The sequence below is a fragment of the Anser cygnoides genome, chromosome 14 (assembly GCF_040182565.1).
Source record: "Anser cygnoides isolate HZ-2024a breed goose chromosome 14, Taihu_goose_T2T_genome, whole genome shotgun sequence".
NCBI lineage: Eukaryota > Metazoa > Chordata > Aves > Anseriformes > Anatidae > Anser > Anser cygnoides.
In genome coordinates this window covers 3,155,770-3,180,761 of record NC_089886.1, presented here as the reverse complement: position 1 = coordinate 3,180,761, position 24,992 = coordinate 3,155,770, and the positions used below count along the sequence as shown (strand labels likewise).

General features: G+C 56.9%; 1 protein-coding gene across 3 annotated transcripts in view; it reads right to left on the bottom strand.

Annotated features, from left to right (window-relative positions):
- JADE2 (jade family PHD finger 2) overlaps nt 1–24,992 on the bottom strand; it is a 68,458-nt gene that overhangs the window by 18,056 nt on the left and 25,410 nt on the right. For all 3 annotated transcript variants that reach the window (XM_067005584.1, XM_013175850.3, XM_048057086.2), the window contains 4 exons: nt 16,331–16,500; nt 7,546–7,757; nt 3,981–4,148; nt 3,118–3,234 (listed from right to left, as the gene is read on the bottom strand). In XM_067005584.1, coding sequence (XP_066861685.1) covers nt 3,118–3,234; nt 3,981–4,148; nt 7,546–7,757; nt 16,331–16,500 — 667 coding nt within the window. The remainder of the gene's footprint in view (nt 1–3,117; nt 3,235–3,980; nt 4,149–7,545; nt 7,758–16,330; nt 16,501–24,992) is intronic.

Sequence of the window (24,992 nt, the reverse complement as noted above, 5' to 3'; positions counted from 1 at the left end):
GATGATTTTATTTGCCAGTGAAATTCACACGCTGCTAACCGTGAAGCCCAACAGCTGTTTTAACAGCTTACAGCGGTGCTGTGCAGCAGTCTGGGGGCTGAAGTGGAAGGAAGTGGCTACTCCGACAGAACTGCAGGGGAAATTTAGGAAGGAAAAACTAATTACCCGTGCTGAAGCCCGGCCAAGCCATCAGACATGACACTTCTGCACCCTCACAAGAACTACCAGATGATTTTTAGTGACCACAGATGGTCTGGATCCCGGCGGTGCCTTTCAGCTGAAATACGCACTTCCAGCATCACAAACACCCTGGGAGGACGCTGGGGCACCTCACGCTGGGGCAGAGGACGCTGGGGAGTGCACAGCGCACCCACGCTGCTCTTCCCTGCCCCGAAGTTTCGAGTTTTCGGAGCCGCGTGGGCCAGGAGCAGTGGCACGAGCAGCTCCGAGGGAGCTGATCACCAGGAGTGGTGGAGGTCACCTCCCAGGGAATTTTCTCCGAAAAAAAAAGAATGTTGGAAGATCGTGTCAGCAAAATGTATGTCCTTTGGAGAAGACTGCCAGCAGCTAACAGAGACGTGGCGTTTTGTGCTGCGCTGGAAGGCGGCGGTAAGCTCCTGCACCAGGAGCCCGTTGCTTTTCCCAGCGAGGAGGGTGCTGGGTCCTCCTCGCCGCGGGCGCGTCGGGACTTGGGCTGCACAGGATCCGGCTCCTGGCACTCTCTCTTTCAGTTCAGCAATGCAAACAAGCAAATTCCTGCTGGATACTGAACGCTCTTTGGCATCTCCCGATGTCTGACCACAAGAACCACCATGAAGTCATTATTTCCCCTCGGAGGAGAAGGGAGAAGTGCGCGTTCAGGGCTGTATCGCCGCTGCCCAGCACAAGGGAGCACTGCCTTCATCACGGCTGCACCGGGTGACCACAGGTTCACAAAGACACAAGGGAAGTAACGATGTGCAAGCAGCAATGTCAGGGGCTTGGAGAGGTGCAGGGAGCCCTTCACGGGTTTGCTTTGGTGGTCAGATCCGGATGGGGACAAATACCTTGATGCACGGATCCTTGGTGCCTGTGCAGAAACGCCTCATGTTTGTCTCTGCCCAAGTGACGGCTCCTCTGAAGCCGTGCTTTGTCCGTGAGCAGCCCTGTGCCTGTCGGGGTGACAGGCTCCTGCTCCTCCAGCTCACCTCCCGGGGATCCCACCTCCCGTTTCAGCCAAGCCCAGCTCTGCCCGGCCACTGGGAAAAACCTGTCCTGGGAGCAGCGGCCGACCTTCCCCTGCCTGCGGGCACCTGGAGCATCAGCTCCTGCTGCCAAGAGCTAAGTGCTCTAACAGAAAACAACCCCCTCCTTTCAGAGCTGTGTCACGAACCTAAAACGCTGACAAAGGTAGTTAGATTACACCTGTATAAACAGGCACTAATCAGAAATATGCTCCATAAACATAAGCTCTCAAAACAGAGCTCTCTACCTCTGTGAGTATGGAGCCTGTTTATTTATCTATGGGCGAGCTCGCTGATTTACTCCTTAAATCCTCAAACAAAGGCACTGCCTGCTTCTTTTTTTTTCTCCCTTTTTCCCTTGAAGCAAAACCATCCTGAGAGCACTGGTGTGACACTGGCGGACACTCTGGGGACAACCTCACGAAGGCTTATAAACTGCTAGCTGCCGGCACGCCGGGCAATAAAGCTCCCGTTCCGTTTCAGGTGACCTTTAACGCAAAGCCATTCAGTCCCAGGCACCGCGCCGCTAACGTGTGATGCTGCTGCTGAGAGGATGAAGCCTTGGAGAAGCTGAATTCTCTTTGATGCTGCCAAGCCTGTTTGCCTCCTCTCCTTGCCCTTCCGTTCTTTGAAAGCAGTTGCTGCTATGACACAGTATCTCCATCTGGCAGGGTGAATAAGCAGATCCACCCAGAACCATCAAAAAAGAAGTGAGTCAACGCTGGAGATTTAAAGAAGTATTGCGAGGCTTCATTTCGAGCTAGGGGGATTGCTTTTAAAGAGCTCCCTTTAAAGCATGAAACCTGAGGCAGGAGCACCAACAGCGGAGCCTGCAGACCTGCTCCTATCACCCTCCTGCCACCAGCCGGCTGCTCTGGTCCCCAGTTCACTGCCCCAAGCCCCCACCCCTGCAGTGCAGCTCCCAGCGCTGTACAGGAGCTGGTTAGCCGGGATTGGTACGCATCCAAAACTTTCTCCCAATTTTTCAAAGCTTAATGGCTATTCCATGCCCCCTCTGCATGCCAAGACTGCTTCCACGTCCGGGCTGCCAACGAAAGCAGAGGCACCGGCACCGCACAGCCGCAGGTCCCCAGCCCGTCCCCAGGGACTGCCCGGCGCAGGGTGCAGCAGGGAGTTTGCTGAGTGACCCAGCAAAGCTCCCCACGTGCTCCTGCACCAAGTGTGCTGCGTTTGGAACTGGAGCTTCTGCTCCCGCTCCCTTTTGTGGCCCTGAAAGCTCTTCCCTGCTTTGTAGCAGGCGAGTGTGGAGCGCCTTGCTTTTAGTCTCACATGCGAAAGCCTCGCCCCCTCGCCAGCACGCTGCTGCCGGGGGAAGAGCAGGAAATCAGATGTCTGCGGTGGTTTGCTTAGGTGTGGCAAAACAGGAGAACATGTGGGAATGTAATATGCACTAAATACTCTATTTTGCAAGCTGGTAAGCCTGGGGGGGGGTTGCCTGAACCTGGGGCTTCCTGATGTCCCCCACACCGACCTTCCTGATGTCCCCCTCACATCCAGCCCCACTGGCTGGGGAAATGCTGGGGCTTTAAATCTCCTGAGCATTGCAGGTTCCTGGCAGCTGTGCCAAGCCCTTCCACTGGAAGTTCCTGACTTCAAACCAAGGTCGCCTGTAGTCCCGGTAATTAGTGTCACTACAGCAACATCGCCGTGCTATGCAAAGAAAGTTCATCTGGATTCCTGGCGCTCAGTGTATGAAATGGCTGCAAACAACACCTGATGATGTCTGATCAGTGCTCACGCTCCCTGTTAGGTCTGTTCCTAGGACTCAGAGCAGGAACACACCTCGGCTGGATCTCATCCACCAACAGCTCGTGAATCTCTGGTGGCCACTAAAGGCACAGGGTCTGGGTTTCCTCGGGGTCGATTCACGTACCTGAATACAGGTCCCAGTGCACTCCTTGCAGAGGCTGCAGGACAGAGCCCATCTGCTTGCTGGGATATGGGAGATCTTCGTAATGGGTTCCATTTTTTCAGGACATCCAATGCTAACCTGGTCATGAAAGAGAAGGCAGAGTCAATACCTGTTGCTATCCCAGCTCTCCTGTAGGGGATATTCCTGGCAGTCAGAATGAGGGGTGGATTTTGCAGGCTGGGGGAAAAAAACACACGAATATGGAGGAAATGGAAGGAAACATGCTGGTGTTTCCTCTGAACTGATGTTGCTGTGTATCTCAGACAGGCAGAGGCGATCTGCGTTATCCTGCCCAGGGAGGTTGGTCCCAGGGGTGCCCCTCAGCCCTGGCTGGGTGCTGAGGCCCCTCTGCTCTGCTGCAGCGCTGGGCTCCGAGGATGCTGGGGAGCAGCACGATGCTCTGGCCTTTCTCTTGTACCCACCCGCTTGCCAATCTGAGCTTGTATTTTCTCTTTACTGTCATTCTGGCTGCTGGTAAGTCCTCACCTCCCCAGTGTTCCTCTTTGCACTTCACACCACCAGAGGATAAAGCGACACTTCACAAATTGTTCCAACGTCACCTCTCCTTGGGGAGCACGGGTGCTCCCTGCGAGCAGGGCAGCAGCTCACACCCCGCAGCGTCCTCCCTTAATGGGCTGCAGCCTGGCTGCTAATTAAACACAGCCAGGTGACCGACGGGCAGCGTGCCTCTGACCCCAGCAGGGCTCGGTGAGCCGAAGTGCGATTGCTATTCACATCACCCACGGATATTCTGGGCTCAGACCTGGCAGACGGCTCCGTGCCCAGTGGTGTTTCAAGAGGAGGCTGGAAAACCCCTTACTTACTTCAGGTATCCATAAGGCACAGCTAACGTGGACCCATTTTGTCCCGCTCCGAGTGGGCTTCAGCGCTCCCCCTCTCTTGGGGCACAGCAGACACTTGGGCTGGACGCCGAGGGCGCAGGTGCGGCACAGCCAGCTGCCGATGGGGACCTTCAGGATGCCGTAGCACGCCTGCACGGACGGAGGGAAGTTGGTTAGTATGACCGTCCCGGGCCGAGCATCCTCCTCCTGCAGCACGGAGGGACCTGCTCCTTCCCCTGGACATTTTTAACTACCGCTGGCTTATTGCCGTGGCAGCTGGGCGTCTAGTAACGGAAAGCAGACACGAAGCAGCTCCACAATCAAAGCAGCCAGTCTAAATTCTTCCTTCCTTGCTACCTTCCTTATTGTCCCACGGATACTCATGCCGTATCAATATGTCCCGGGCTTTAATTAAATGCTAAGTACACAAACGTGCTTTGTGTCCTGCCAAGCAGCAGCGGCGCCGGCAAACGGGGGGGGGGGGGGGGGGGGGGGCAAACGGGCTGCAATCAGCTGCAGAGCCTGCGAGGGCAGCTCCACAGGACGGAAATCCGCCCACCCGTTTCGTGCATGTTTCTGAACGCCATCCAAAATCGTGGTGATTCACGGTCCTGCCAGCCCGGGCGCGATTTGGTCCGGTGACCCAGGGACACGAGGTCTGCGTTAGCAGCTCCCCGCGCGCACGAGATGGGCAGCGAGAATCTAAGAGCAGCCCAAGCGGGAGCAGCCTTGCCTCTAAATGACCCATCCTGTGTGGCACGGGGGGGTGAATGGTGTGGGAAAACCTCGTGGGGAGATGAGGGCTGCGATGCCACAGACCCAAGATTGAGAAAGATGGCCACGCTGGTTAAAAACCCAGCACAGCCCAAAAGGGAAGCGAAAATAACTGCGTAAAGGGAAAAAGGGGAAACTGACAGTAATGAATATAAATCAGAAGGGAGGGGCATTAAAGGATGGGTAAAGCCAAAGGACACAAGGCCAAATCGATGGCCAAGAGAGTGGGAGGCAGAAGGGAACAAAAGGACTCTGACAGTGCCCTGGTTGCCTGCGGAGCCACCAGACCCGCTGCGATAACGCAGAGCACAGACCAGCCAAAGGGCTTAATAAAAATTTCCCTTCCCTGCTTGGGGAAGAGCCAAATGATAAGCTGTGTCGTGTACTGACGATGATAAAATACCTTCCACTTCAGCAGTAACTTACAACTGTATTAAACAGCTACCACTAAAACTAGACAGTCTTTAGCCGGCAGGTCCCCATAACTTTCACTTAAAGAGTTTTAAAAGAGCGGCAGGCAACTGCTGCCTTGGCCACGAACGCAGGGCTGCTGGAAGTCTCACAGCACCGAGTGTTTCTGAGAGCAGAGGAGAAGCTCGTGCCTCTGTCACTATTTTAGGAGGCGATGTAATTAGTTCTGGACGTGGCCGCTCTGATGCCCGTCCAGAAGGCAGCAAACAGGCAGTGCCGATAGGGACCCTCACCACTCCACTGCGCTGGCTGTGAGCTCCTTCCCACACTTGTCAGCTCCACTTTTGGAAGTCTACCCTAAAAAAGAGCAGCTTTTGGTCCCGCTGCTGCAGGGCACCGTCACCCCGTTTCTGCCCGTGCTGCTGGCAGGGATGGAGCAGAGGGGCGCGGGGAGGTGTATGAGCGTGGGAAAAGCGCCTGCTCGGTCATCGTGGCAAAGAAAAGACTTCATAACATGACTTTAGCTTTCCCCAAAACATAAATGGACTCCAAAAGTAGTGACTTCCAAGGGAAGAAGTCACTTTGTGAACAGATTATTGGGAAAATAAAGAATTAAAGGAGGTACGATGATTGCTGCAGGTCTACACGGTTCACAGAGACTTAACTGTGTATGTCACAGCACCTCCAAATCGGACAGATAAATCATCCCTGCAACAGATTTCTACAAAACACCTGAACTGGCTCCAGACAAAACCAGCCCGGTAAGTATTCCTAGGAGAATAATAACGCGGCAGACCGATCCCAAAACACAAGGGTTAGCAGGAACTATCCCCAGGTATGCACCTCTAGCAGAGTCTTGGCTCTCTGTTATTTACCCACGCTCTCTGTTATTTAACCCATTTAAATAAATAATGTTTATTTATTATTTTTTTTTTACGCTGGGCGGGAAGCCCAACGGCCGGGGAGGACGCAGAGCGGAGCTGTCAGGTCGGGACCTGTCGCGGGGAGGGCGCAGCCGTGGCCCCACGCCAGGGAAGGGGAATTTGGTGAGCGCTGCGGGGCCGGGCTGGAGCTGGATCACTTCCACGCTCGACACAAGCACGACATTTCCACCCTGAGAGCAATGAACCAGAGCAATTTAGCAGCGGGGGGGGGGGAAGATTCCTCCTCCCTGGAAATTTTTAAATGAAGGTTGCATGTGTTTTCTACAAGATGCGCTTCGTAGGAATTAATTAATAGCACGTCTCAGGGCTTGCGTTATGCAGATGAGATGATCGCGGCGATCCCTTCCAGCACCGTAACCCCAGCACGTGTGTCTGAGCAGCCCTTCCTCTCATCTGAGGCTCTGGAATTTGTGGCTTTGAGTGTAAAGCAGGGCACAGACGGGATCCCCGGCAGCTTATGGGCAGACAGTGGGCTTTGGACCTGACCGTGCTGCCCGAAAACAGGGGAAAATCTCCCGTTTCTTTCAGCAGCTGTTAAATCTAGAAACAAAACACCCCAACCCCCCAAAAACCATCCCCAAATTATCCTGGTATTTTGTGGAATCTGATTCACTGATGGAAACCATTCAAAACACCCACCTCCCTCAACTATACATATCTCCAGCGCTCTCCCACCTCCAGGAAATGCTGATGGAAAAGCTGCCCAAAGGATGAGCAAATAGAGGAAAAAAAGAAAAAAGGGAAAAAAAACCACAACAAAAAACCAAAGACCCTTCACAGAGAGGAGATGGAAGAGGAGCTCTGCTCCGGGCTCCCCAAGCCCCGGGGCTGATGCTGGCACCCGAGGGCCCTGTTCCTGCGCTCCCCATGGGAGCACACCCAGCAAAGCCTCCCCGGAGCCACGTGGGACCCCGCAGACAGGGATGCTCTGCAGTCTGCCCAGCTCCTCCTGGTGAATGCTTCCCCTCTCTCAGTGCACACGGAGCCCACAGACAGTGCTGCCTACTGCTGCTCTTCTCCCTTCCCTCCAGCAAGGGCTCGAAGCATTTACACTCAATCCTAAAAATAAAATATTTGCCTCCAGGCAGCGAAACGAAATGAAACCCTGCACTCATACGGCAGGGAGGCTGGCACAGGAGCCCTGTGATGCGAGACAACGCCAGTGGAGCTGGAAGGTCCTTCTGCCTGACATCATGCTGCAGTCAGTGCCGTGGAGGAGAGCCAGCGGGGCTCTGCGCCCGTGCTGCTCACCCCAGGTTGCTGAATTGCTCACGGGTGCAGCTTGGTGCAGGCAAGGAAAAAAAGTCCATGAATGGAAGGGGAGGCGTAATGAAACCTCAGGGATGAGGGAATAAGGAGCAGGGGGCACACCAAGCTCGCAGGAAGCCCCGGGAGGTGTTTCTCAACGTGCTGCTCACCTGGTGCACGCAGACGTTGCACTTGTCGCAGAACACCATCTCGTTGCCGTCCTCCCCCTCCGGCGAGCGGCACACGTCGCACACCACGTCCTCGTCGTACTCGATGCCCAGGCCCTCCTCCGTCTCGATGGCGATGTTCATGTTCTCGTAGCACATGGTCTCCAGCTCCTCCAGCACTCTCTCCAGGGTGATCTCATCCAGCTCGGGCTTTTCTGCAAGGCACAAGGCAGAGAAGGACGGGGATGCGGCGCCCTGCGACCGCCCGGAGCGTTTTTGCAGGGGCTGCGCTGCACACGGGAGGCATCTGAGCCTTCAGCTCGAACCAGAACTCCGAATCCACGGCAGTGATAAGATCTGCGATTCAGAAAACGGCCGCTTCTAACTCGGGATACAGTTTATGTTTCATAGACAGTAACGAAATATTGCTGCTGGCTGAGAGGAACGAAATCCATTCAGCTGAACCAATGCGGATAATTAGGTCTGACAGCTTAAATGTTCAAGGAGACAAGTTTTGCAGAGATGCTTTCTGCAGCGAGGGCTCAGACAAGCTTTGGCAACACAAAGTCAATGCTTTAATTGTGAAGACTGTGAAAATTGACCCTTACAAGGCCAATTGAATGGAACTGTAAAACTGAAGCCAAAGGCTGGAGCAGAGGACAAACAAGAGGTCCAGCAGCACCAGGTCAGACCCGGGGCAGGGGCTCTGACCTGCTGTGCCGTTTTATTCCCCCTGTACCGGGACCTTTAGTGGAAGCAAGCGAAAGCCGTGCAACCCTCACGCTTTGTGCGTATCTATAACAAGGGCCAGGGTGCTCCAGGACCCCCCGGCAGCAAGGGCTCCGTGGGCAGGGTTTGTGGCATCCTGTACCCAGCCCTACGTCTGCGCAGCGTCCAGCAGGGTCACGCTGCACCACCGCCACACGTCACTGTCCTGTGACCTGCTACCTGTCTTCTTGTAAGGCTACGGGAGGCAACGTCTCGGTTACAGAGCAGGAAAGAAAGGCTTGAGGACGTAGTGGTGTTAGGCAGTTATTAACCGGGTGTCGGAGGAGCCACTCACCTCGCTGGGCTCAGGCAGAGCCGCAGCGTGAGGGCTGCGTCCTGGGGCAAGCTCCCCTGTGGGATGAGGCCACGGAGCTGCTCCTTTCCCCGCTGGCCACCAACCCGCCAAAAAATCTCTGTCAAGGGGGAAAGGGACCCGCAGGCGAGACCGGCAAGCAAGCACACCGTTTGTCTGCCTGTTTCAGATCTTCCCCAATGTTTCGCCTTGGCAGGGTTTCCCTTGGCTTGACAAGTCTCTGCAAACACCTAGCCTGGCATTCACATGTCTGTGTCGAGCCTGAGATCCCATCTCGGGCAGACAACGCTGCTCCCTATCGCAGCCCTTTCAAGCGCCGGGGCTGCCGTGCCACAACACGCCGAGCGGCCCGGCCGTGCCTGTTTTAGGAGCCACGAGCCCCAGCCCCCCGAGCGGCACGCGGTGCCCAGGGCTCCCAGAGGAGCTGGAGCAGAGCGTGGAGCTGCACCGGGACGCCAGCACCATGGCTTTTGCCTCGATGGTGTCCGTTTGTAAACTCGCCACCGTGATGCCCGTGCTGTAGGCGAAACGCAAGCCTTCCTCTTCTACCCTAACGTGACTTTAAGCATACAACTCTCGGCCAGCGTTTCAAACCCTGGTATTACATATCCATCAAATCTACTATTTCATATCCCGTTCCTTCCAATATTTCAGGCTCTGGTGGAAAGGACTAACCCCACAGACACCAGCCTCCCCCCTGCACAGCTCCCATCCCGCATCAGGTGCAAAGAAGCCGCATTCGAGCACGGTGCGAAATCATCAGCGGCGTCGGACGGAAGGCGGCTTGCGGGCAATGTACTCGCTACGCCGCTACATGGAGAAATATAGATCCCTGCCTCCTCTCGCTCACACGCTCTCACACTCCGTTTAGATGTAATTACATTAGGAATTCGTTTGCCAAGCGCCATTCAGGATACCTCGGAGCTTATTGAATTGACAATTGCACTTGATGGGAACGAAGCGATTAATCGCTTATGAAACACTAAACAATGGGGCCTGAGGGTGAAGTTCTTTTTCCATTTGAGCTCCGTTTATCTCTTTCTGCATCATATAAAGTTACTGCTATTAAACTCCATTCATAAAATTGTCATTTTTTTGGCTGAGAAAACACTATCCGTATTGATTGTGGCCAGCCAAATCGCAAAACCAAAAAATACTCCATCAAAACACTCCCCCGTGCTGTACCCAACTATCTTCCCTGGGAACGAGGGGCAAAGACTCAGACTCAGACCTTGGCTACACCGTGTAACTCCAGCTGAACAAGACCAAGGATTAAGCCCCAGGTCACAACCGTGTCCTTGAGACCAAAACCAGGACTGTGCACTTGAAAGGCTGACCAAGAGAAAGGCGTCTGCACTTGGCTAAGGTACGGCAGGGTCTCGTATAAAAGGGGGGGAGAAAAACAAAGCTTTTAGGGGCCTCCGCAGAAGAAGGGCAATGTCACTGCTGATTTCTCACAGTTTCTGTCTGGAGGGACGTGGCTAGAGGTGAGGATTTCACCTCTCACCGCTATGATCGCGATGTGGAGCCATGCTCACGGCACCAGCAGAACAGAGGGCTCCACGTCCCAGCGCCCCTTCCAGGAGGCCTCCCAGGCTCTCCTCCCACCAACACTGACCCATTAACGATGACTGGTTTCCGCGTGGATCCCTGCAGAACCCCTCTGTGCCCATCACAGACCACGTTTCATAGGAACAACTCTGATTTGGGGATGTGGCCGTGAAGCTCACCGAACCCACAGGTCTTCCAGGCCGCACCCGCTCCCAGCCCCTAGCGGTTCAGTACAGGTGGCAGACGGACAGACCAGGCTGCTGAAACGCACCCAACAGAGGTGGCATCCAGTGTAAGAGAGGAAGACGGAGCTCTTGGAAGGTATTTATGAAGTTGGGGCTCTCAGGCTCCAGGCATGGAAATAGGAATTTGTTCATTATCCCCTTCCAAACCTCAGGGATGAGCCTCTTTTCATCCTCTCCCCCAGCAAGTGATGCTCCCTCCTGGCTCCTGCTGCCTCAACAACCTCCTGAGGTCCCCGGGGATCAGCATCAGCCCCAGGAGGACACCAACCACCCCAGGACCACCTCCCCACGCCCCGCAGGGAGGCCCAGCACCCAGCGGAGCCTCCCCGGGATCCCTCCCTCACCCCCGAGCAGGGCGCAGCCCGGCCCAGCCGCGCATCCCCAGGCACGCTCCTTCACACGACGCCGTCCTCCGGTATAATTATTTCTGCAATACAGTAATTTATGTGGCATGAAGGAGCAATATTCTCCCGCTAAATGAATTCTCAGCTACTCTTTATCCTGGTTTGAGCCCACTCAGTGCAAGGAGAAAAAATAGCTGGAGAGCCACCTTTCACAAAGCAGAGACCTATTTCTGACTAAACTGCACTCCACTGAAATCAATTTACTGAAACAATAAATCCTTTTAGCCTGTGGAGTATACCTGGAGATAAAACAGCTCATGAACAAACAATCATCAGGGCTGCAGGCTGGGCCATTAGTTGATTCACAAGCTATAAACCTCGGAGTCTATTTTTTCAGGGAAAAAAAAAAAATACAGGAGCAAAATTACCGTTCCTTTTTAAAGAAAAATGAAGGGAAAAAAAGCACTTGTGAGATGATGTTGGTCCGTCTCTTTGAAAAACTGAGAGGAAAAGGCTGCCAGGTCCTGCTCGCCCAGGGACAGCCAGCGCCTTGCTGTCCCGAGCCTGCAGCCCCTGCCCACGGCACACCAGGGAGACGTGGCAATCACATTCATCTTTTATCAGCATTATTTACAAACAGAGCCCTACCAGAAAGTGGGACCAACGAACCCGACAGCAGCGTACAGCCTGCAGGAGCTGAACACAGGCAGTGAAACTTCCAGATATTTTGTTACAAACCCAGCCTGCTAATGCACTTGAAAGATTTACAGGAACCAATTATCACCCTTTCTGCCGCCCACCGACATCAATTATTTCTTAAATTTAAGACGATGACAAAACGTCTTAGAAGCCACTTTCTGATCTGCCGTCTCCCTCCAGCAGCGCTGTCCTGGAGCACTCCTGATGGCAGCCTCCGCGCTGCACCCAGCAGCAAAGCCGGGGGAGCGCTGGGAACCGCTGCAGTGGCCGCGAGGATGCGAGGAGGCACAGCAACGCCTGACACCGAGCCGGCTGGGCTGAGAAAGGTGACGGCGACACGTCCGGAGCTCGCCGTGCTGCTGATCTCCAGCCCCGCTCCTCCACCCCTCAGCGCTGCTCTGCTGCGGTACCCGATCCTAGCAGGAGTTCAATAAAATCGGGTTTCTTCCAGAGGCTTGGGGTGTTTTCACCTCTGCCCACAGCTTACGGAGCTGCTACCTGAAAATGCTTTCGGCTTTCCTTGCTTTAAGATAACTTAAAGGCCAGGGCTGTTATCACACAAAACAGTCTGGATCACTGCGCGAGCCTGGGTTACAATTTGGTTTTCTTACCCCAAGTGGTCCCCCCAGGAGAGCCCAGGGACAGCCGCGGCCAGGCGAGTCCTCGTCCCTGACACCACCGGGGTGGCTGAGAACAGCCCCGAATCTGCCCCCCCGGGCACTGCTTTACCTCAGAGAGGTGCCTCTGGTGCACCTTGAACACCTCCTGCTGGCGGTACACCCCTGGGAGGTGGGGGCTTGCTGCCCCGGGTCCTCACGCGCTGCTCCAGTGACTCCTCGTGCAAGGAGGAATCCAAGCGAACAGCCCCTGAATTACGGACAGCCTGAGCTTTTCCCAGAGGCCAGCAGCCAGCAGGGCAGCGCGGGGCAGCTGTGGGACGGGAGAGACCCACGTGCGCGCACGGGGGATGGAAATGCCACCGCCGTCATGCACAAGGGACAAGTGGCAGAGGGCTCCGGCGAAGCCTCTGTACATCGGCAGCCCCCCCGGGCTGCAGGGAAGGCACTCAAAAGGGGGGTTCTGGGCTGGTGATTAAAGGAAATGGATCCCGCTATAAAAAGGACAGGGCTCTGTGCATCCTCCTGCGAGCTGGGTTTGGGAAACATCCCCCCCAAGGGGAGGTGGCCCCTCTACGGCCCACTGGTCCCGACTGCAGTGGCCCTCAGCCCGGCATCTTTGGACCAGCTGCACCGGGGTGGCGCTGAAGGAATCGCCCCAAATCTCTAAAACGCTGCCTCGGGGGAAAACGGGGTCCCCACATCCTGGAGAAGGGAACGGGGAGCGATGTTTCAGTTCAGGGCAGCCTCTGGCCACAGACCCCAGCTCTCCAGCCCATATATTTGCCGGCAGCCTCTGCTCGGATGAGCGCGTCTTCCCCGGGGTTCCTGCACCGACTCCGGTTTATTCCGTGCCTACTTGACCAACCTCACCTCCGCCGAGGGAGGTATGATCTAATTAGTACACAGACATATCTCAAGTATGCAGTGATGAATTCCCCCTGGAGCTTCAAAAGCAATAAATGTGACCTTTGCATGTTCCTGCCATAAAATAACAGGAACACCTCCAGCTCCCAAGATAGAAACTGTGGTGGGCATATGTGAGCAGCATACACCATATGGATTAAGTCAAGGGAATACTGAGAAACTCATATTCTGCCTTCAGCAAAATTGATTCCGGCAACGTTTTTAGCAATTTCTTTAGGATTTTCCGTGTGTTTTTATGAAGTGCCGATCACTGCAGAGGGATCTTTCAGCCCAGGCCTTTGAAGTCTCTCTAGCCCCACTCTTACAATAGCTTTGGATTTAGTGGAGATCACCAAATACAGCATAAAATCTTAATTTAAAAAAAAAAAATGAAGTCTTAATGGCATGGCTTCTCTCTGCGCTGCCGCGGGTGACATGTGCATAAATCTGCTTCGGGGTTTCACTCAGACAACTTCAAGACCCACTTCTTTCACCGTCTCGTACTGCAGCAGCAACAAATAAAACATTTAGGCTTGCTTAAATATTGATTTCATCTCCAGCACACGGCAGCCCTTCAAGCAGCGCGTTTCTCCCAAGCACAGCCCCGGCTGCTGAAACACGTTAGCGGGCAGGGGTTAAAGCCACTGCAAGCTGCTTCGCACGGAGCAGCTCCTGCTTTTGGGAAAGGGAAAGGCTGCCCACCTCACCCAGGGAGGAGCAGCAGGCTGCGGATCGCCGGAGCTATCTGGAGGTTTATCTGATCCCGGTGATAAAATTCCATCTCGGGGGTGACCTAAAAAGGACTGGAAAAGGCATGTGCTATGCGCTATGCGCTATGCGCTACGCGGATCAGCGCCGCTCGCAGCACGGATGAGCTAATAGGTGTTTTCCAGCTCTCCTCCCCGCCACCCCTCCAGAGCCAGTCAGAGATCACGCTCCTTCTCTGTCATTAAATATTTGGAGGATGACACACTGTGCCCAAGCGCTGCCCAATGACAACAGCTCAGCCGAACGCCCAGGAGGGATTTAAACTCCTGCCTATCGCTCCACGCTGGGAGATAACTTCTGACTTCTCCGAACAGGAGGAGAGGCAGCAGTTCTCCGGTTAAGTCATGTTAATGATCTCAGAGATTAGCCGAGCTCGTTTGGAAATCTCAGCGTGTCGTTAATGTCGAGGGCTTCCGGGAGAAAGCGCTATTTATGGACCCCCTCCAGACCAACCTATGCGTGCGGCAGTCTTCTGGGTTAGGTGCTGAAGGGCACAAACCCCACGTCCCCCCCCTGTTGCGGACCAGAAGCACGGATCCATCCCTGTATGATGCAGAGGGGGCTGAGCCTCCAGCCCAGCAAGGCCCAGGAGGTGACCAGCGATGGGTTTGCTGTTCTGACCGAGGGAGCTCAACACAGAGCCTCGGCAGACCCAGCTCTCTCCTCTATGCGCACCAAAACCCATCAGTTATATTGACAGAAAAAGGTGTTGCCTGGGCAAAAAAAAAAAATCAAAACCCACCAAAACCTGTGTGAAAAGGGCGAAAACCTGCGGAAAGTGCTCCGGAGCCAGCCCTGGTGGAGAGGTGGGGGCACTGGGGGACAGGGCAAGATCACTCGCTGCTGCGGGCTGCGGCGTTTGCAGTGGATTTCACGCAGCAAGCACTGTTTTCCCAAGCTGCCAGCATATTTAAGGCTCAGACAGTAATTACAGCGCTCTTTCAGCAACAGAAATGGACTGGAGAAATCTGCTGATGGACAGTGAGCCTCCCTGCGTTACCGCTGCTGCAGTCCCCCGGGTTAGTTATTACCATCTGCGGTGGGTTATTGCAGAGGACTCGGGGGGCTTCATCAGACACCACGGTCCCATCCAGCCTGGCGCTGTACACACACCCCCAAAGGACCATCCTTGTGAAAGCTCACTGCCTGATAAATGGCAGGGAGCTGCAGGAAGACAAATGCAGCTCGCTCAAAATCGCAGAGGACATCGGCGGCTGCTGCGTGTCCCCAGGCACGCGGTGCCACCCAGCACCGAGCTGAGCACCGGCGGCTACGACAGCGCTCAGGCTTCCCCTCCTAAATCCGACACCGCTGCTGGCAGAGCCAAGAGCCTCTCGCTGACACGGCTCGGTACCTGCGAGCAGGGGAAGGATGCGGCCGGCGCACATCTGGCTCCCCGAGCATCCCCGCCTGCTTCCCCCCCATGCGGCGGCACCGGGCTCAGCCTTCGAGCGATCAATCAGCGCGGAGGCTCCCCATCTGAAAACCATTTAAGGCACCGCGTCTGTAAGGGAATACTTTGAAGAAATAATAAAGCGAGCCAAATTTAACCCGCCGGAGCCGGAGGAGCCAAATCTCTGCCCGCTTGCCCTTCTGGAGACATATGAAGTTCGTACAAGGGGGAAGCGGCTAGAAGGGAGGATTTCATCTCCGCAACCCCGAGCTCCATCCCCTTCAGCACTGTGCGATCGTCTCTGCTCCAGCACTCGCTAACATGCTCTGTGCCACCCTCGAAGACCTTTTTGCAGCCGGGAGTAACGCTCCGTGCAGGCATGTTTCAGCTTTCACTGTGCTCAAAATGCGAATGTTTTATCCCTCTGTCACTCTTACCTGTGCAGCAGCAACCACACGGCAGCAGCCCTCACCTACCAAGGACTGGAAAATCCCTCCCCGGTCTGGCAGCTCCGCACGCCCGGTGCCTGTGCCAACGTATCTGCCCAACAGACCATGCTAAGCAAAGCGCCGGGGGCCAAATTCCCAGCCCGGTTACCTGCACCCAGCACTAATGGATCTTAAAAATGCGCGGTGATGTAAGAGCACGCAACATTATGCTGTGGTATTTAAAGACAGCTGGGAAGGGAGAGAAAACCCAGGGCCGGCACTTCTGAGAATCAGAGGTTTGGAGTGGGAAACCTCTCCCCTGGCTCCCCTTGTCCGGTTGGAGATCTGGCCAGCCCAGGGGGGACGAGTCGGGGTCGTGGTGCCCACCCTGACCAAACAACTCCCTCCTGCAGGGAGCATGCAGGAGATGACCACGGTCACACGAACAGCCCAGCTGTGAGTGCCCTGGATCTGCTGGTTCCGCGCAGCAGGGCCCCGCGCCGCCTGCACGCCGCTCTGCTCCACCGCCATCTGCTTCGCTCTGCTCTGCTCTTCTCGCACCACGTCCCAAAGCCCCGAGGCGAGCAAGAGGCAATTCAACGCGCTCAAGACCCCGTGCAGTCCGCGTAACCTCTTCCGGAGAGCCGGAACAGAGGTTTCTTCCTCAAGGCCTTTTCTTCCACACGATTACTTAAAAGACCTCATGCCCGCTCTGCAGGCAGCCCAGGCAGGAGGAGAAATGGCTGTGGTACTTACCCATCTCCTTGAGCTCCATGTTAACCAGCTCCAACCAGCAGGCATCGAGCTCGTCCAGGTCGTAGCGGCTCACTCCCTGCAAGTACGTCCTCGTGGCTTCTGAAATCTCAGAGCCGGGCAGGCTGCTCGGCGAAACCGGCGAAGGCGAGTTCTCCAGCTGGGGAATGATCCTGGAAGGAAAGGAGAGGTTGAGAAAGAGCCAGAGCTCCCAAAAGCACCACAAAAGCCCAAGGGCCCGTTTCTTGCCACGGAGGGTGCAGCCACGGCACTGACAACCTGACTCGGGGAACGCGAGCGCCGCTCGAGGCGGGAGGGAGGCGAGGAGCTGCTGAAAATGGGAAGGGAACCGGCAGCGAGTGCCTGCGGAGCGTCCACTGCTAGGCCTTAGAGAGGAGGAGGGGACCTCTGGGGTGTGTGAGGGGTCAGAGGCTGCTTCCACCGGGGGGAAAACATTTCTCGCTGCTGGTAGCGGGGCTGTGCAGCTGCCGCGCATGAGAAGGGGAAGGGTTCGCTGCGTGCCAGGGTAAACAGGACACGGCACCAAAACAAACGGCCCGGGCTCAGTTTTTCGGGAACAGTTCTGATGTTGTCCAAGACAAAAAAAAACATGTAAAAGCAGACAAATATCCACTTCTGACTTTGATAAATGCCCGGTTCCCATGGGCTAGGAGTTTTCTGTCTGGTCCAGCGGCACACCACCGTGATGGTGACAGCCACGACGTGCGCCACGGCCCCCAGCACCTCAAGGAGTGCTGGTGGGGGAAGCTGCCAAAAAGTGCCTCTGCAGAGGCTTAAATGAGCATATGAGCACACGATGCAGGTCAATTTGTTTTTACTGGTCTGGGAATCAGGGGGTTGTTTCGTTGGCCCGTGCCTCCGTCTGCCTCGGTCTATTCCCCTCCACAAATTGGTCCCGTAACACCAATCACTGCCGAAATAAAACGGGTATCGCTGCCACACGCAGGCTTTGACGCTGCGGCTCATTCTTCCTGAAGCCACACGGATGCCTTTCACTGCGAACAAATGGGTTCCTGCTCCCCCGCGCTCGGCGCAGCCCCGCGGATCAAAGGCGCCACTGGGAAGCAGCGGCCGGGAGGCTTTGTGCCGGGGTCTCTGCGGGAACTCGCTCGCTTTTCAGGACTTACACGATTTCCCTTCACGCCGGGAGAAATTAAGCCATTTGTACACTTCGCGCGGCTCCTTTCTCCCGTCCCGCCTCGCAAGCATCGCCGCACGCCCGCTGGCAGCAGCCTCCCTCGCACGTGCATGGGCTCCCGAGCCGAGCAAGGCGCCGTGCCCACGCTGCGCCTGCCCGCGCCCGGCCCCTCCGACACCGGGCATCCTGCCCCCTGCCCGGGACAACACAGGGAGCCGTGGCCGGGCTGGACGTTTCCAGCCTGGTTACACGACCGTGAGCCACACGGAGAGCCTGTCCCCATACAGCCCGCGCTCACACACCCCAACAGCGCCTGCACGACGAGGCTGCGGGACCGCCACTTGGCGAACCACGAGAAAAACGCCCTGAAGGGCCATTCCCCTTCTCCACCCTTCATCCTTCCAAAATATATCAATTATAAGTGACTTCCCTTTCCCCACAACAGCTTTCCCCCCTGCTGCTAACTGCCCGGGACACAACCGGGGTGGGATGCTGGTCGTGGGCTGCTCGGACGGGCTGCCCGGGCACAGCCCTGCCTGCTCGGAGCATTTTTCCAGCTCCCGTTCCTGGGAGACCGAGCCCTGGGGTGCAAGAGCTGCAGGCAGCCGGGCTGAGCGAGCTGCACGCATCAGCACCACCTTCGCCCCGTGCTTCGGGACGCCCGGCATGGAGAGCATCCCCCGACGGCCAGAGCGATGGCTTGGAGCACTGCAACAGCACGCGTGGGGACACAGGAGAACGCTGCAAAGGAACACACAGGAAAACAGGAGAGCAGCAACGTGCTGCTCCACGCCGTCCCTTCCCAGCGGCTTCTTCGCCTGGAAACCCGGCTGGGCAAAGCCTGAGGGTCCAGCCCTCCTCCTGCACCCGCACAGCCTTCGGGGCAGGGGTTGTGCAGCTTTTCTGACCGCTTGCTGCCTGACCCTCGGCAAAGCAATCAACCTTTTTGCCTTGCTCTCCCCACCAGCAAACTGAAAATCACGATATGCCTCAACGCCCCGGGGACAGCTCCAAACCTCAGTTCAGGATCTGAAAATAAGGCCGGGAAAACACAGCTCTGAGAGTCCCCAGATTTTAAAATGAGCTGCCTGTAATCTAGGACAGGGCTTGGGGATTCAGGAAAGCCTGTATTTAATGCAGACAGCAGTAATAACACTGAAACCAAGCGTGCTGCTATCGAGCTTCGGGACTCTCCTCTAAGGAGCTCCCAGCCCCCTAAAATACTCCGGGGCCCCTTGGTGCCAGCAGAACTGAAACCCTCCCTCCATGAGCCGGCTCCAGGTCGCTCTGCAAAGCATCAGGCCCTGGGCACACCAGGCCTTACGGGAGAGAGCTCGAAGCTGTCGAGAAGAAAACGACCCAGGGGTGCCGAGTGCTCTGTTACAGCTGTGGGAAGGAGCCAGGGGAGCGGAGCCGGGGAGCGGTGCCGCCCGAGCTGCCGGCCGTGCAGCCTGCTGGTGCTGGTGCCGCCAACACGCCGCCAGCTGCAGACACGCAGGAGGTGGCCCTGGAGGCTCTGCTCTTAGCCAGGCTAAAAAATCGCAGGGTTTAATGCCCCGTGTTGTCCCTGGGGCACGGCAGGAGTGAGACGAGAGGCGAGGTGAGAGGCCCAAGCTGTGCCCGGGGCGGTGGCGGGCAGCGGGTGCCCGTGGCACCCTCAGCGCCGGGCTGCTGATTCGCAGCTTCACTCGGGGAGCCGGTTCCATGCCAAACGTCGTGCCTTACCTAGATCATTTCCCCCTTTTTAAAAAAGCAGAACCAGGCAGCAGCAGGCGTGGTGCTGGGGACCTTGTTATCATGGCACGTGCGCGGCTGGCAGCTCACCAGCCCCGCTGCGTGCCCTGCCCGGCAGCCACCCTCGGGGCCAGCTCCAGCACGAGATTTCCACAGCGCAAAGGGAACTTCGGGCATCTCTGGGGGATTTTTCCTATTCCTACAGAGTTTTGCTGCTTTGGCCATTCATCTCTGGTCTCAGTTCAAAGAGGCTGTCAGAGGCGAGACGCGCTGGGCTGGGAGCACGCCATCAGCCCCGGCACGCTCCAAAGAAATGGTGACGGTGACAAAGGAACACCCCTGGCAGCCTCCTTCCTCCTGCTGCCCTGCGGAGAAGGGGACCCCACGGGGGGAGCCCCAGCACAGCCAACCCAACCAGAGCAGGCAAAGGCAAGAGCGTGCTCCGAGGTGCCCCAAGCCACCTCTCACCCTAAATGAGAGGGTGGTGGCACAGAGAAACAGCTTCGTGTAGCGAGATGTGTCAGGAAACACCCAGACAAGGCAAGATCCTGAGGCTCCGAGGCTCCGTGGTGTGCAGGGGGTGTTGAGAGAAGAGAAAGCACCGAGCGTGACCCCTGGCTGGGAACAGAAAGCATCACGAGGCCGCGGTGACTCATAGCAGGACCCAGGAATGCTTCAAGTGCTCCAAACCGGGAAGGTGGGCAGAGGACGCACCGTGCCGAAGCAGGAACTGAAAACGCTAGAGGAGCAAGCAGCACGGCCACAGAGCTGACCGGCACTGCACCGGCACCTCGCGGAGCAGCTCCACCCCGCCCCAGCAGCACGGCAGCTTTAAAACACCCCCGAGCGGACACCTCCGCGCTGGCCCTGAGGCTGTACTCGGGCAGAAAGCCCCCTTTTACCGGGCTGAGATGGCGGAGACGCGAGCGAGGCCGTGCCCCCCGGAGCAGGGAGCAGCGCAGACGTGCGTGCAGGAGGTTCAGCAGAGCCGGGACCCTTGCAGACCCCGCGCAGCACCGCCTCTCAGCATCACCGCGGGGACACAGCTGCGGGGGAAGCCTCTTCTCGCCCGGCCAGAGCGCTGACGCTGGTGGTGTCCCCGTGTCACCCCCACTCAGCCGGCCGGAGGCACGGCCTTTCAGAAAGATCGGCATCAACTTGTTGATGGAGCTTGTTTTAACGAGGGGCTGAAAACTGGGATCGGGCTGAACAGCACAACAAGCCCGAGGCCACGAGGCTGCAAGTGGGCCTCAAGGGCACTCGAGGGAAAGGAGTAAGAGGACCCCGGCACTCCTGGGGATCGCATCCATCCCAGGAGAAGATTACGCGGTGATAAAACACACTCGGCCAATTCCCGTGGCTAATCATCTCTGTAAACCGAATGCTTCAGCTGGCTGAAGGGAGAATGCATTTTTTTTTTCTATATTCTCCCTTTTAATATACCAGGCAGAAATAATAAACAATCCTGAACAGCGTTTCGCTTCTCAAAACGCTCCGTTTTATCACAACGGAGGCTTTAGTCAGTCATCTTCTTGCTACCTACATTCCAGTCTAAATTAGTCTGGTCCAGTGTCCATAAATAAATCAGCTTAGGAAAGTCAGTGGAAAGATAATTCTGCCAGCAACCTTCAGAGGATGCTGATACTGTTATTACTGCCAGCTCTGCTCGCGGGGGAATTCTCCTGCGGCACACTCCAACTTTCAAAAGGCATCCTGCAATTTAAAGGGACAATTTTCATTTGCTGTTTATTAAAATAGCGTCTCGCGGGCTCTTCAGACCAGATGCCCAATCTTCTTATAAACTTAAACTAATAGATTTTATAAGCACTAGCGCTTCTGAATGGCGGAGCGGAGCGTGAGACGGTGGGGAAGGAGCCCGCTGGTGTCGGGGAGAGGGGCAGAGGGCGGTGAAGGGCTCGTGGCGATGACGGCTGCCACCACGCACAGGGCTCTGGGATCCTCAGCGTACCCGGGCACAGATTTACCGAGGGGTGTTATGCCCAGTGATTCCACTTTTATGCCTCCTGTTGAAGCCTGTAAAAGCACGAGCCAAAAACTACACTCCCAGAGCTCGGTTCGAAGAAGAAGGGGAAAGCCAAGGAAGTGTTAAAGTGGTTAGGGTTTAAATTAACCGGCCGGGGGTTGAAAATGGCACGGCCCGGCCGGATGAGCGGCTTCCCAGCACCTCTAGGATGCAGGTGCCGGTGCCCACGGGCGGCTGTGCCCTCAGGAGACGATGCTGCAGGCACCACAGGCAGTGGGATGGAAGGAAACCCAAAACCAGAGGGTAAGAGTGAAACCCGGGGCACGGAGCAGAAACAGGAGGAGGTCCCACGGAGGAGAGCTGCCCTGTGGTATGTCTCGGCAGCCACTGTCCCCAAAACCCGTTGTTCCCAACCCACCACGGAATGGGAGCCCTGTTCTCAGCCGGCCCTGCTGTGCTCAGAAAATTAAGACTTTGCAGGATTTCCTGACAGGCTGCTGGAGCCAAAACCCCTCAAGATTTGGCAACCACCACTGCAAACCCCCAGCAATGCCCGCGTACGAAACAGGGGCCGCGGGCACAGGCTCAGCCCCGGGGGGCAGACGAGGGGAACGGGAACCCTCGGCTGCGCCCCGCGCTGCCACGGGCAGGCTCTCCTGGCGTCAGCGCCTGTAACGAGCACAATCCTAACAAAAAAAAAAAGCTTGCTGCAGGTGACCACCCTTGCCTCGGACATCCACACTCAAGCACGCAGCCCCGTGTAACCCCACGGTTTGTCTCTGCCGCTGCTGCGCGCGGTGGACAGCCCACGGAGGTCCCAACCCTGGGGTCCCCAGCTGACCGAAATTTCCACTGCAGCGTAGGACTGCAACATTTTCCCTTTTCACTTGCCACCTCCCTTAAAAAGCTCATCCCTCCTTCTGCCTGGTATAACCCGCACCTCGACTGGGCTTGCTCCAAACCCCCTAGGCACGGCGAAAACACTCGATGCGGCTCTGAGAATCCGCATTTGGCCCCAGGAAGACGTGCCAAGCTCCTGTACCAGAACCCCCCACGCCCAGAAATCCCCCCCTGACTGCACAAACACCGGCGTGGCTATCGCTCAGCGCCACCGAGGTCCCTTTGTGCTACCCCGGGGTGCTCAGGAAGGGTTAATGCTGCTCGCAGCAGCGTCCTGCCCTCCGGGTACCAGCAGCCAGTGAGGGTGGCTGCAGGTGACGTAATGCCCGGGTGGCTGCGCACCATGCGCATCGCGTCCTGCTCGAGGGATGCCAGGGACCCCCCCGAGGTGCCAGGGACCCCCAGGAGGTGCCAGGGACCCCCCCGAGGTGCCAGGGACCCCCAGGAGGTGCCAGGGACCCCCAGGAGGTGCCAGGGACCTCCCCGAGGTGCCAGGGACCCCGGTGTCCCCTGGCAGGGAGGTACCAGCCTGGCGCGGTGCGGCTGCCCCCGCCATCCCTTCGGCTGCTGTTTTTCCCAGCTGAACTCCGGACTCGCAGCGCTTTCCAGGCAGAGCCGATTCCAAACGATCCTTATCGGCCCCGAGAGCATTCACAAGCCGCTGGCGGTCGCCGCCACGCAGCTCTGCGGGGCGCAGCCTTCTCCTCTCGCAGCTGCTGGCACCGTGCACGGCTCGGCTGGGAAAATCCTCCTTTTTGGCTCCGTGGCCCCGTCGCCCGGGTTTGCAAATCCCCCCCCGAGAGCCCCATTTCATTGCAAAGCACGAGGGAAGGAGGGGGTAGGGTGGCCCCTCGCAGGCTGCTGGCGGTGGGGATCGCTACAGGCAGGTCCTGGGACTCGCGCAGAAATGCAGCTGGGTCTCCGAACTGCAATTAACAGGTGCAATTAGAAAATCTCTCCCTTCCCCCTTCTTCAGCTAAAACCTCCTCCAGCAACAGCCTGTGACCAGAGTGGGTCCTCCCAGGCCCCTGGAATAATGCAATCCTCTAAGGAGAAAGTGATTCACTCCTCTTTGATGTGTTAAAGGGAGGAAAACAAGGGAACAGGAGGCACTAAACAGCCATCTTGTTAAACCCAGGCAGCTTTTCCAATTTCGTTCCTGAGCTGTTTATCACCATATAAAAAGCCTGATACTCCGCAGACCGGGCAGAGACCAGAGCGCTGATGCTCCTGCCTTTCTCACGTTCATATTCCAGGCTGAACCTCACCGAGCCTTAGCTCAACAGATGAATTATTTAGGTCTCAGCTCCGAGTCGGTGCCCAGAAAATAATTCCTAAGCAGAGCGGAGGAGAGTGGCAGTAAACAAGCGCTGGGGTGCAGCAAGAGAGCTGCAGAGCCCCCCCTAACAGCCAAGAGAAGGTTTTTTTTTCTGCTTGACCAGCCAAAGGCGGCGTCTGGGCTGCGAGCAGAAGGTGCACGCTGCTCCTGGAGCATCTGGAGCATCCCTGCGCTTCTCCCCCCACCCTGGCACTGCTCTCCCCCTTCTCCTCCCCGCCAGGGCCCAGCGCTGCGTGCCAAACACAGCCACGGGTCACCGACACTCTGCTCCTTCCCCTTCAGGTCCTTCAAGTCTTGGAATCGCTGCTAGTAAAGGCAGGGACACGTGAGCGTTATGTCTCCTCGCTGCGAAAAGGACAAAAACTGTTGCTTCTTCACGCAACTTAAGCCAAACTGCTAACGTTAAAGCAGCCGGAGTTAATTAGCCCAGCCAGATAACGCTTCCGCAATTATTTCAGTAACGCAAACAGCTCCACTTTGATTCGTACCCACCTCCTAACGGAGAGCAGAGCGCGGCGCTGCGAGCAGCCCTGCGCCCGCCGCGGCTCCGAGCCGTGCGGGGCCACGAGCCCGGGGATCCCCGTGGCCACCCCTGCTCCTGCCGAGGGAGCTGCGGGTGCTGAGCACCGGGACGCTCGCAGGGAAGGCGAGGGCACGGGGCTGAGCGTTGCTCTGGGTAGCACGCTGCTGTCGCACGGGTCTCCTTGTACGGTTCACGGGGACGCTGGGCGCACTAATCACGACGGGGTGATTTAATTACGGCTACAAGCAGCAGCGATCAGATTGGCTAGGGTTTGCCCAGCTGCACGCGAAATCCCTGGTCCTGGGTGGAGAAGGGAGGTGATGGAGGGAGAGGTGCAGGCTCCCGAGCCCCCCCCCGCCCCGAGCTCTCCACAAAGCTCTCTGTGGAGCAGCGCAACCCCAGCCCGCTCGCTCCGTGCGTCTGCTTGGTCCAACAGAGCCCCCAGACATCCCCAGGGAGAATTAGCAAACCTTGCCAACAGGAGGCCGAGTGGCCCGGCATTAGGTAAGGACGCGCGGGATTAACGTGTTTCCCGTAGCAAACTAATAAAGGTGGGGACTTGCTGAAAGCATACACGAGATTTTGTCACACAGACCGTAAAACCAGAACGACTGAAAGTAACACGGAAAGTAAACCAGGCTCGTTCCCTCTCCAAGCCCTGGGTACGAAAGCAGGGCTTTGCCCCATCCCACGCTGCTGTTCCTGCACTTTTCTCCCAGGGCAAGGATCCCAAAATCCCCAGCTCCTGAGACAAACCCAGCTCAGCAGGACCTGACGGGGCGTTAGCAGCCCTCTGCGGGGCATGGGGCTGCACGGGCACCGGACCCTCGCCTTCCCAGCAGCAGCATCACACAGGCAGCCCGCTGAGCTTTCATTACCGAGGACTTTGGGGCTTTTTTTTTTTTTTTTTGCTCTTCTCCACCAAGCAAGCTCCACGGGCCAGCTCCTGAGCCGTGGGTCAGCCCGGCCGTCTCCATCCCCACCGCGGCCGCGGGGCCTGCCCAGCCTTCCTCTCCCCACTCACAC